Source organism: Macrotis lagotis, chromosome X (genome assembly GCF_037893015.1).
Source record: "Macrotis lagotis isolate mMagLag1 chromosome X, bilby.v1.9.chrom.fasta, whole genome shotgun sequence".
In the NCBI taxonomy this organism is placed as follows: Eukaryota; Metazoa; Chordata; class Mammalia; order Peramelemorphia; family Peramelidae; genus Macrotis; species Macrotis lagotis.
In genome coordinates this window covers 701,497,608-701,509,691 of record NC_133666.1, presented here as the reverse complement: position 1 = coordinate 701,509,691, position 12,084 = coordinate 701,497,608, and the positions used below count along the sequence as shown (strand labels likewise).

Below are 12,084 nucleotides of genomic sequence, written 5' to 3'. Positions count from 1 at the left end.
GGAAGTCAAGGTTAGAACTGCATTTTAGGAAGATCTCTTACAGCCAAGTGAATGATGGATGTCCATGATGGAGATGGAAGTCCAATGGTTTTTATTGGACAATTTGCATTTTGGGGTTGATATATGTCACATTTTAGAACAGACTGTTGTGCACTACTACTCAGACTAGTTTCTCAAATATACTCATTTCCTATGACCCCATTCTACTGTACTGCAGTTACATATATAAATTGCTGTGGCATGATTTTTGCCAGCATCTACAAGTTATTCATTTCCCTGTTCATGAACTTTGAAATTACTTTATCTGTTCACAATTTTTTTTATCATTCTTCCTCTGCCTTGGAACCCTAATTCCTGTTCTTCAATCTAATTATGACTTCCAATCCTTTGGGCCATCTCCAGTGGTCCTGATTCATCTGACTTCTGGACCCAGATGGACCTGAAGAAAATAGTGACATTGGTGACTTAGCAAAACTCCCCCTCACTCAAATGCAATTCATGTGCTTATCATGACACCTCCCTGATGTCATGGTCTTCTTTGAGGATGAAGGACAAACATCATCATTGTTCAATCCTTTGACCCCTCAATTCTTTCCCAAGCTATTACTTGTTCGTAGACTGTCCTCCTTTTTTCATCTTTCTTCCATGGTGAACCAGTTCTACTCCTACCATTTTCTTCTCTTGAGGCCTTCTTACCTCATTGTAGCCAAACCTCAGACTACTTAGGGATGCTTCTGTGTGATGAAGGTAGAGGAAATCATGAAACCACACCAAGTGATCCCTCGCCCCATTTGCTACGGAACCTCTACAGGGACTTCACTGCTCCAAAGCAATCTGTTTCTATCTTTGTGATGAGCTCATTATCCTCTTCTCCACAGTGGATCTCCCAAACCTTTTCATTCCATCTCTAATCTCAGAAGACCAACCCTCCCCAACCCTCTCAGGTGAGAACCTTGCCTCCTATTTTTTGAGAGAAATCACTGAGAACTATTTTTTCCCCTCATCTTCTTCTCACATCACTCAGATGCCACCCTTCTTCACTTTGACCAAGTTGTGCTGGTCTACTTGGAGTTTTTTGAACATGGCTGTGGTTTTGTCAGTTAACAAGTAAACAACTATGTACGAACAAGCCATGTACCAGAAAAAGCTGGACCTAATCTCAGAGGGAGGGTACTAAAGTTAAAGAGAACTGGAAAAGTTTCTTGCAGAAGATGGGGCTTTAGCTGGGATCCCAGTGAAGCCAGAGAAGGCTGGTGGTAGAGATCAGGAGGAAAAACATTTCAGGTCAGGTAGACAGCCAGAGAAAATACCCAGAGGTGAGAGATGGAAGTGTTAACAACAGCATGGTTGATGTTATTGCATCACAGAATACATGAAGGGCAATCAGGTAGAAAAATATTTGAAAAGTGGTTGGAGGGAAGACTTTGAATACTGGAAGACTTTGTGTTTGATCCAGGAGATAATAGGGAGCCACTGGAGTTGACTGAATAAGGGGGTGACATGGTCAGACCTGTCTGCCCCCCATCCCTAGAATACTGTCCCCTTCCCCCTTCATTTTAATTTTCTGACTTTTGAAGACTCAGTTCAAATCTCTGTCTGCAGGAGTCCTTTCCTGGTCTTCCCCATTGCCAATGCCTTGTCCTAAGATGCCTATCTTCTATCTATTGTTCATATATCCTGTCCATACCCCTCTATTTACATGTTGTTTCTTCCACTAATATGTGAGTTCCTTGAAGCCATGAACTGTCTGGCTTTTTTCTGTGTCCCCAATGTTTAGCACAATAGTACATAGTCAATACTTAATACATCTTTATTGATTGAAAAACTGCTTGCTCAACTGTTCACTCAATTAGTGAACTCGGAGACAGTTTAGCCCATCTCATAGGTGCTAGGCCTCAAACCATGCTCAATTAAAATGATCTTGGCACACTAAGAGCAATTCAGGGAATCTGTTAAGGTTTGCAAGCACTTTACATTTTATTTGTCCTTGCAACAATCCTGTGAGATAGGGGCTATTATTATCCCCATTTTTACAGATGAGGAAACTAAGATTGAAAGACTATGTGACATGGATTGGGTCACCACAGCTAATGTCTCAGGTCAGATTGGAACTCAAGGTTGCTGACTCCTACCACCATGTCAGTTGGTTGGGCTATATGACAATTTTCTACCTCTTGTTCTGGGATTCGCAAAGAACTGGAAAAGTGGTTGTCTACTAATTAGGGAATGGCTAATAAATGTTGAATGTATTGGAATATTTTTATGGTAAGAACAAATAAGAGGGAATCAAAGCATTATGGGAATAAATTAATTTTTGCAAAGTGAAAATAGGAAAACCAGATGTGACTTCAATAATATACAAGAAAGGAGTGGCTAGGTGGCATAGTGGATAAAGCACCGGCCCTGGAGTCAGGAGTACCTGGGTTCAAATCTGGTCTTGGACACTTAATAATGACCTAGCTGTGTGGCCTTGGGCAAGCCACTTAACCCCATTTGCCTTGCCAAAAAAAAAAACCCTAAAAAAATTTAAAAAAAGTATACAAGAAACCAGCCTCGAAAGAAAGTCAAATGATGATTAACTGCAATAATCTCTTTTGGTTTAGGAGAACCAAGATATTTTGAATAAAACATCTATTAAGCACTTTGCTGAGTCATTCAGATGTGTCTGATTTTTTTCCCCCCTACCTGGAGTTTTCTTGGCAAAGCTGTTTGCTCAGGAGAAAAGTCTTCCCTCAGTCATGACATTCATAAATTTTCTTTCCATTATGAATTTTCTGATGTTGAGTAAGCCGTGACCTCTGACTGAAGGTCTTTCCACATTCACTGCATTCATAAGGTTTCTCACCAGTATGAATTCTCTGATGTAGTGAGTCCCATCTTCTGTTGGAAGGCCTTTCCACATTCATTACATTTATAAGGTTTCTCTCCAGTATAAACTGTCTGATGTTGAGTAAGTCCTGACCTATGACAGAAAGTCTTTCCACACTCAGTGCATTTATAAGGTTTCTCCCCAGTATGAATTCTCTTATGCAGATTAAGTTGTGATCTCTGGCTAAAAGCCTTTCCACAGTCACTACATTCGTAAGGTTTCTCTCCAGTATGAATTCTCTGATGTAGATTAAGTTGTGACCTCTGGCTAAAGGCCTTCCCACAGTCATTGCATGCATAAGGTTTTTCTCCAGTATGTCTGTGATGTCTAGTAAGGCTTATTCTGTATTGGAAAGTCTTTTCACACTCAGTACATGTATAATGATTCTCTGTAGTATGAATTTTATTATGTTGATAATTATGTTGAGTAAGCTGTGCTCTCAGGTGGAAGGCCATCCCACATTCATTACATTCATAAGGTTTCTCTCCAGTATGAATTCTCCGGTGTCTAACACGGTGTGTGCTTAAGCGGAATGCCATGCCACATTCATTACATTCATAAAGTTTGTCTCCTGTGTGAATTTTATTATGTCTATTAAATTCTGTTTTGTGACTGAAGGACTTTCCACATTCACTGCATTTATAAGGCTTCTCTCTGGTATGCATTCACTGATGCTGATTAAGCTGTGTTCTCAGGTGGAAAGCCTTCCCACATTCATTATATTCAAAAGGTTTCTGTCCTGTATGTATTCTCTCATGTTGAGTAAGTTGTGAGCTCTGGCTGAAGGACTTCTCATATTCATTGCATTCATATGGCTTCTTGCCAGTATGGATTGTCAGATGTTGAGTTAGTTGTGTTTTCAGGCAGAAGGCCCTACCACATATATTACAGTCAAATGGTTTCTCCCCAGGATGAACTGTTTGATGTTGAGTAAGCTGTGAGGTAAGGTAGAAGGCTTTCCTACATTCATTACATTCATAACTTTTCTCTCTAGTATATTTTCTATGATTTTTAATAAAAGCTAAATTATATCTATAGGATTTTTCACATTCAATATAATTGGAATATATCTTCTTTAAGCACATTTGATTATATTTCCTATGGTCTACATAAAGTTGATATTTTTTCTTGGTAGGACATTTATGGGAATTCTTTCCTATTACAGTCTGTTTTGCAAAAACAATTGGTCCCAGACTAAAGTTTCTATTATATTTATCATATTCAGAAGTTTTCATTTTACTGGGAGATTTATTTACCATGGCTTTTGAAGGCTGAAAATATTTTTCTTCACTGCTTTTCTGGCTCTTCAACTTGGCATAATAGTCCCAGACTCCTTCCAACTTGGAGATGAAAAGATCATCCCTTTTGAGTATTTCTTGAGATAACTTTTCCATAGAAATGACTAACTTTTGAGAGGACTCCCTGGCTTCAAGCAGAGCTTCCCAATCTGAAAAATATTAAAAAAATGTAAATATCCCCCATTTACCTGTCATACATTTAATCCTATACTTTATTCTCCATCAAAAGTATATTTGCTAGACCTATTTCCTCCAAACCTGCCTTCCAAACAGTTTTTCCAAAGAATAATTTGCTTCCCAGGCTGATAAGTCTGTTTCTAACCCTTGCTTATTTCTTCCATTCCACAAATTTACTTTTTAACTAGTGTAGGAATTTTTACAATCACTGTTTTTTGATGTAATATTGAGAGCTCTTGTAAATGTTAGATCTTTTTTCTTATCTTTTGCTATACCTGATTTTTTGTTCTTATTTTAAAACTGTCTACTTCTTGGAACTGTGACTGAAAATAGCATAAAACCACAAAGTAATTGAATTGTATTGGCCCATCCATGAATACTGAATAACTATCTTGTATCTCCATGATAGATGTAATAGGCTAAGTCCCCCACCCCCTTTCCTACCTTTTTCCCACATAAATTAGCTTAATTCTTTTCCTATAGGCTAAGAAAGCTGTCCCCTAGACTTGAATGGCACAGGGAGCTGGAGTTCAAGACTGTTGGCTGTATTGAATTGGCTTCCTTGTTCATCTAAAGACATGAACAGAATTGGAAGATGTCCCAAGTCAGACTCAGTCTCCCAGAAGAGGTGTTCATCATACTAATAGCTATGATAGCTGACATTTATATAGCCTTGACAATGTGTAGGCACTGGGCTAAATTCTTTTTTTTTTTAGGTTTTTTTTGCAAGGCAAATGGTGTTAAGTGGCTTGCCCAAGGCCACACAGCTAAGTAATTATTAAGTGTCTGAGACCGGATTTGAACCCAGGTACTCCCGACTCCAAGGCCAGTGCTTTATCCACTACACCACCTAGCTGCCCCTGGGCTAAATTCTTTACAAATATTTTCTTATCTGATCCTCACAACACTCTTGGAAGAAAGGTAATTAACATTCCCATTTTACAGATGAGGAAACCAAGACTGTAAGTGACTTGCTAGGGTTATACAGCTGTCTAATGTCACATTTGAATTCAGGTCTCACTGAATCTGAGCACAGCCCTTGATGAACTAGACCCAGCTGGCTGTCTTATTATCAGATGGAATATATATTTTTACACTGCTATTGTGATAGACTGATTTTCTAACTCTTACTTAATTACCTATCATTATCACCTCCAGAAATATTCCTTTCCTCTCATTAATACTCAGGCCCTTCATTAATTTTGCATCTTTCTGCTACAGATAACTTTTCTAGTACTAAATCAAACAATAGTAATAGGAAAGAGGGTCACCAGGAAAGTCAGACCCAGGGCAAATAAGCCAGTATCCCAACAAGACCAGAGACTGGACAGATATATGGCCTGTGTCTAGAAACAGGAGGAGTAGAGGACATCCCCAGAGAAGTTGATCTAATCCAAAGGGATTACTAGGTCTAATCCAAGGAGATTAGAAACTCATAGCTAGTAACTCAGAAGACACCAGGAATGTGAGCAACCAACATCAGCAGGGCAGCACTCAAACCAAGATAGTTTCGAGGTTCCTGGCACTCTGTCCTGAGATACCACAGAGGACCTTGGACCTCAAAAATCTAGAGAGACCTAAATTCAGAAGATGGGGGGGGTCAGTAACAGGAAAGAACAGGCTAGTTCCAGTAGGGGAGAGATAACATATAACCAATGATCCCTCCCAAAGCCCAGTTCAGAAACAAAAATCTAGAAAAATGAGTAAACCAAAGAAATCACCAGTATAAAAAAAAAGTATTGTATATCCAGATATGCCCAATAATCCAGCCTAGGACCAGAAACAGTATGAGTGAAGATTTAAAAGAAACAAATGGCTTTTCACTAGGAATACAGGAATCCCTAAGAGAAATGTATCAAGAGATTTAAAAAATGAAGTAAAAGCTCTGGCGATAGGTAAGAACTAGAAAGAGCTACTAGGGAGTAGCTTAGAAAATGGTACGCCTTAATCACAAAATGGGACACTCTCTGAAAACTAAAATAGACAACTGAAATCAGTGACTCAATGAGACCACAAGAAATATTCAAAAACAGAAATACTGAAAACATAGAAGAATTTGATATAAAAAATGGACCTGCACTAAGGCACCTCTTCCTTTGAAATGGGAAAAGACATGTCAATGGAGATGGAGCTGTGACAGAGGCTATGCCAGATAGCTTCACCTTTCCTTCTCAGTCCTGAGGAATCTTGAGAGGAGTTCCCTGACCTATGATCTTATGATGATGTTCCCTGTGTATGGCTGAGCTGTGACTTACCATGTTTTGTTCTCCCAGAATGCTCACTCACCCGGATAGGTGCTTCTTGAGCCCATTCCCCCTGACTTCCATGGTGTTCCCCCTTTCTCCAGCTGATAAATCATATATGGTTTGGAAGCAACAAGCCCTGCACACTGGAAATAGGAAAGTGTTAGAAACAGAAGCTATCTCAAATACCAAATCCCTGCCTTTGTCTGTTTTGGGAAAATTTGGCATTTTAGGAGGATCCAGAGGGGAGTATACAAAACTCAGGAAGATCCTCTGGAATGTCTTCCTAGGAAGACAGGGGGAGGCATCTCAGAGTAGATGTGGGCTAAAAAAAAAAGTTTACTGGATCAATTTCTTAAGAGGAAAGCAATATTTTGTACTTTAGGCATCAGGATCTAGAACTTTAAGGGAGAATCTAAGCCCTAAGGGAAGATAATGGATAGGGTCCTCAACTCAGGGATGATAAAACCAAGTCTTCTTCTAGGTGTATAAAAACAAAACTTTTAACTTGAAAATAGTTACTGTCTTTTGAAAACTTTTTATTTGCGAAATACTGTTATGTTGGCCGCAAAAGAATAAACAATCTCTGATGTCTTCATGCCAAACGATTCATGTTCAACACTATAGATGCCCTCACAATATTTACTTAGGGAGGAAACATATATGCCTTGGGTAGATCCAAGGTCCCATGGAAAGCTTCCTCACCTAGGCAGACTAGGTTTCTGAAATTTTCCAGCATCACCTCCCGGTATAGCTCCTTCTGAGAAGGATCCAGGTGCCCCCACTCCTCCGGGGTGAAGATCACTGCCACATCCTTGAAGGTGACTAATTCCTGAAACACCAGGCATGAATGTTTATCTAGAGACTCTCCCTTGTACACTTAGAGATCTAAGTAAAGAAGACAACTCCAAGACAAGGATTAACTTTTGATCAAGGGCCCCACTCTGGTGTCTAGTGAAGCCTGTGAATCTGTTCTGAATCATGTTTTTAAATGTATAACATAAAAACAGAATTAGCCAAGGAAACGAAACCAAAGATTAAAGAAAATGAAACCCTATCCACTATTCCATCTCGCTGTCCTCTAATGGTGGAGCCCTGTAATGGACAGGCAACCAAGGAAGACTAAGAGGCTTGCTACCCAGACTGAGCACTGGGGTGACATGGAGCAACAAAATGTTACAACATGGGGAGTAAACTAATTCAATCAGGAAGGTATTCAAATCCCTCTTTGTTCATAGCCTCACTCTGAGCAGGGGATGTTCCCCTAATGGGCAGAGAGAGCATCTTCATGGAAAGCTCACACGTCAACACAATCACAGCACTCCTTTGTCGGGCGTACCCTCAGAAGTGTCCCATGACTGCTACCAGGAATGATGAAAGGGAGGCAGAGGGAAGTGAATTCGGGGCTAGGACATGACAAAGCTACAAGAGTCATTGATATGTACAGGATTCAGCATATTCTGAAGTCACATATTCACTATGTAATCAACTCAGAGGTATCTAAGTGGCACAGTGGATAGAGTGCTGAGCCTAAAGTCAGGAAGACTTCTTGTCTTGAGTTCAAATCTGTTTCAGATATTTATTGTGTGACCCTGGGCAAGTCATTTAACCTTGTCTACTTCAGCTCCTCAAAATGATCTGAAGAAAGAAGGGGCGGCTAGGTGGTGCAGTGGATAGAGCACCAGCCCTGCAGTCAAGAGTACCTGAGTTCAAATCTGGCCTCAGACACTTAATAATTACCTAGCTGTATGGCCTTGGGCAAGCCACTTAACCCCACTGCCTTAAAAAAAAAAGAAAGAAAGAAAGAAAAGGCAAACTGCTGCAGCATTTCTGTCAGGAAAATTTCAAATGGGGTCACAAAGAGTCAAATACAACTAAATAACAGCATTACCTATGACTCAGTTTATACTAGATTCTTAACCAGCAATGAAATAATCACTCTATGTATATTTTGTACTAAAAAGCGTGCTTAACTTTTCCCTTTTAGTTTTCTTAATTACACATAAACAAAAATTTTTAAAATCCATATATTCATATACCATCAGTTTTTTTTCTGGTGAACAGGAATTTTTATCTTAAATCCTTTAGAACTGTCTTAGATCATTGTATTGATGAAAATAGTGAAGTCATTCACAGTTAATCATTTTACAGTATTGCTGTTACTATACAGAATGTTCTTTGGTTCTGCTCATTTTACTTTGCATCAGCCAGAGAAATCTTAACAATTTTTTCTGAAACCATTCTGCTCATCATTGCTCAAAGAACAACAGTATTCCATCATAATCATATCCTATTGTTCTTCCATTCCCCAAATGAAGGGCATCCCCTCAAATTTACAATTCCCTGCCAACACAAAAAGAGCTGATATAGTTTTGTTCATATATGTCCTTTATCTTTTTCTTTGACCTCCTCAGGGTACAGACCTAGTAGAATGTTTATTACTAGGTTAAAGGGTATGCAGTTTTATAGCCCTTTGGGCATAGTTAAAAACATATTAGAACAGTTAGATCAGTTCACAACTCCAACTTACTTTCCCCTCCCATGTTTTTTCCTCATCTACAACATATGTCATTTGTCCTGCCATATTAGCCAACCTGATAAGTGTGAGGTGGTACCTCAGAGTTGTTTTCATTTGCATTTTCTCTAATGAATGGTGATTTAGAATATCTTTCATGTGACTATGGATAGTTTTGATTTCTTCTTTTGAAAACTGTTCATATCCTGTAAATTTGACTCAATTCTCTATATTTCCTTCTGATCTTAGCTACATAGGTTTTGTTTATGTAAAACATTTTTAATTTGATTTAATCAAAATTATCAATTTATATCTCATAATGCTATCTCTTAGTCATAAATAATTCCCTTATCCATAAATCTGACAGATAAAATATTCCATCTTCCTAATTTACTTATGATATCACCCTTAATTTCTAAATCATGTACCCACTTTGATAGTGTAAATTATTGGTCTATACCTAGTTTCTGCTATACTACTTTCCAGTTTTGCTAGCAATTTTTGTTAAGGAGTGACTTTTTTTTGTTCCAAAAGCATGGATCTTTGGATTTGTCAAACACAAGATTACTATGGCCATTAACAATTGTGTATTGTATACCTAATAGCAGTAATCCACCTAATTGCACTGCCATATAATACAATTTGAGATCTGGCATTACATTTTTTCCTTGATACTTTGATATTTTTGACCTTTTGCTCTTCTAAATGATTTTTTAAAAATTATCGTTTCTAGTTCTGTAAAATAATTTTGTTGGTAATTTGATTGGTATGGTCCTGAATTATTTCTCAACAACTCTGTGAGTTACAAAGCAGAAGTAAATACTGTCTATTTTATAGATAGAAAAAAAATCTATATAAAGGGAAGCCAATGGACCACAAAAGAGCTAAAGTGACATGGCATGCAATGTCATGACCAAAGGATTCACATCTTGAGAGACTGGGGATGGACTCAGAGGGCAGAGAGACAAATTTCTTGGACATGGCATATACAGGGATTTTTTTTCTCTCCTGATTATGCAGATATATTAGAAGGGTTTTGTTTTCCTTCCTTTTTTTCAAGGAAAGGAGGGGGAAGTGGTCAGGAAAGAAAATAGATTTTTGTTAGTATGAAAAAATTTTTTTTAAAGAAAGAAATCAGGGGTAGCTAGGTGAGGTAGTGGATAGAGCACTGGCCCTGGAGTCAGGAGGACCCGAGTTCAAATCCAGTCTCAGACACAAAATTACCTGTGTGACCCTAGGCAAGTCACTTAACTCCATTGCCTTGCAAAAAAACTAAAAAGAAAGAAATCAAACACATGTGTACCTCAACCCCAGAAGAACTAAGTCACACATTTCTATCTTGTCATTTATTGGAAATCATCCATGTTTTCCAAGTCATATTGTTAATGTACAATCATGTATTAATTTACAATCAGAGAAAAGAGTTAAAAACACTGTGTTAATAACCAATAGGGTTTTACTAGATGAAAACGTCCTCTTCCTTCAAGTTCTTTAGAATGACACAATTTCAGACTATTCAACATCTTTCCAAGAGTGACCTTCTACCTTAACCGCACAAGTCTACATTCAAGCACATAATTCTAACTAGACCTTAACAAATCCATAAAGAGGAATTTCCCCCAAAGCCACCTTTTTCTTTAAATGATTAAGGACATTCGTTTCTGGTCTCATGACAGACATTCTAGTGTTTGCCTTCACTTGAGTCGTACAAACATGTAAGGTATAATCACCCTGTTTCTGCAGAAAGGAAATATGATGCTTAGAGAGAGAGAGCGACTGTAGCCTGAAGGCTGCTGACTCCTCCCAGAAGACCACTACATGTCTTATTTACTTCATTTACCTTCTGAGGCATTTGCTTCTGATTCCTCTCCCAGCCTGACAACCCTTGGTGTAATTTCTAGTTTACTCTTCTTGACTTCCTGTTCACCTGTTGGACAACTTCAGCTAAGTGAGGGCTGACCTCAGAGGCTGAGAAGTTCCCCATCCTCTGCTCATACCCACCTTAGTGATTCAACCAACCTTCAAGGAAGGAAAGATGGATCTCAGGGAATCTCCTGAACATACCTGGCACCTACTGCCTTTTAAACTCACTAGGGAGCTTCAACAAAAGCCCAATAGTAGGGGCAGCTAGGTGGCACAGTGAATAGAGCACCAGCCTTGGAGTCAGGAGTACCTGGGTTCAAATCCGGTCTCAGACACTTGATAATTACCTAGCCATGTGGCCTTGGGCAAGCCACTTAACCCCATTGCCTTGCAAAAAACCCCCAAGAAACAGATCCTTCATGGGCCATGGACCAAACTAGGAGCCACCACACTTCTGTAGCTCCACTTTCCATGACATTCCCAGGAGCTGGTATTGTCAACACATGGTGGACTCACTGGAGGACTAAAGGTCCTGATTTCTTAGAGATAGATTAATCAATACCAACTGAAGGGAATGGGTTCTGCACTCCAGGGTTTTCTTGACTCTAGTCTTCAGGACTCATCTCATCAGCTAGCTTGCTTTCTGGACAGAGTCCCAGCTGATTCTCTCTAGCCTTTCCTTCAGTCCATTGAGATCTCAACAGAGCGCTCTGCTCAAAAAGCTCCTTCCTAAAAAGGAGGGGCCCAAGCAGTGGGATGCTCAGGAGGGGCTTTGCTTTTTATAATGAAATAGGCAGGAAAGGTCAAATTTGACAGTCACCATCTCGGTCATGAGCAGACATCGCCTGGACAATAAAGGGTTCCTTTGGGTGGCTAGGTGGAAATCTTGAGTCTGGAGTCTTCCCCAGGCACCAGGCCTGGAACAGCCTCTTCCTCCACCTCCTGGCTCTGCCTCCCAGACCAGGTCTATTCCCTCTTCCCCATGCCAACAGCTCTCCTGCCTTTCTCCAGGCTGAACAAGGCCAGCTCTCTCTATCCACAAGTGGCCGAGGCCGGGTCCCGAGGCCAGATGATGAGTGAGATTGGGAGGAAAATTGTAAAACTCAAATGATATCTTTA

The 12,084-nt window shown here is 39.5% G+C and overlaps 1 protein-coding gene across 1 annotated transcript in view; it reads right to left on the bottom strand.

Moving 5' to 3' along the window:
* Positions 1-9,639, bottom strand: part of LOC141497086 (uncharacterized) — a 147,981-nt gene extending 138,342 nt beyond the window's left edge. The window contains 5 exon segments of the mRNA XM_074199674.1: positions 2,686-2,865; positions 2,867-4,316; positions 6,631-6,726; positions 7,293-7,419; positions 9,619-9,639. Of these exon segments, the coding sequence (XP_074055775.1) occupies positions 2,686-2,865; positions 2,867-4,316; positions 6,631-6,726; positions 7,293-7,419; positions 9,619-9,639 (1,874 nt within the window).
* Positions 9,640-12,084: the final 2,445 nt, after the last annotated feature.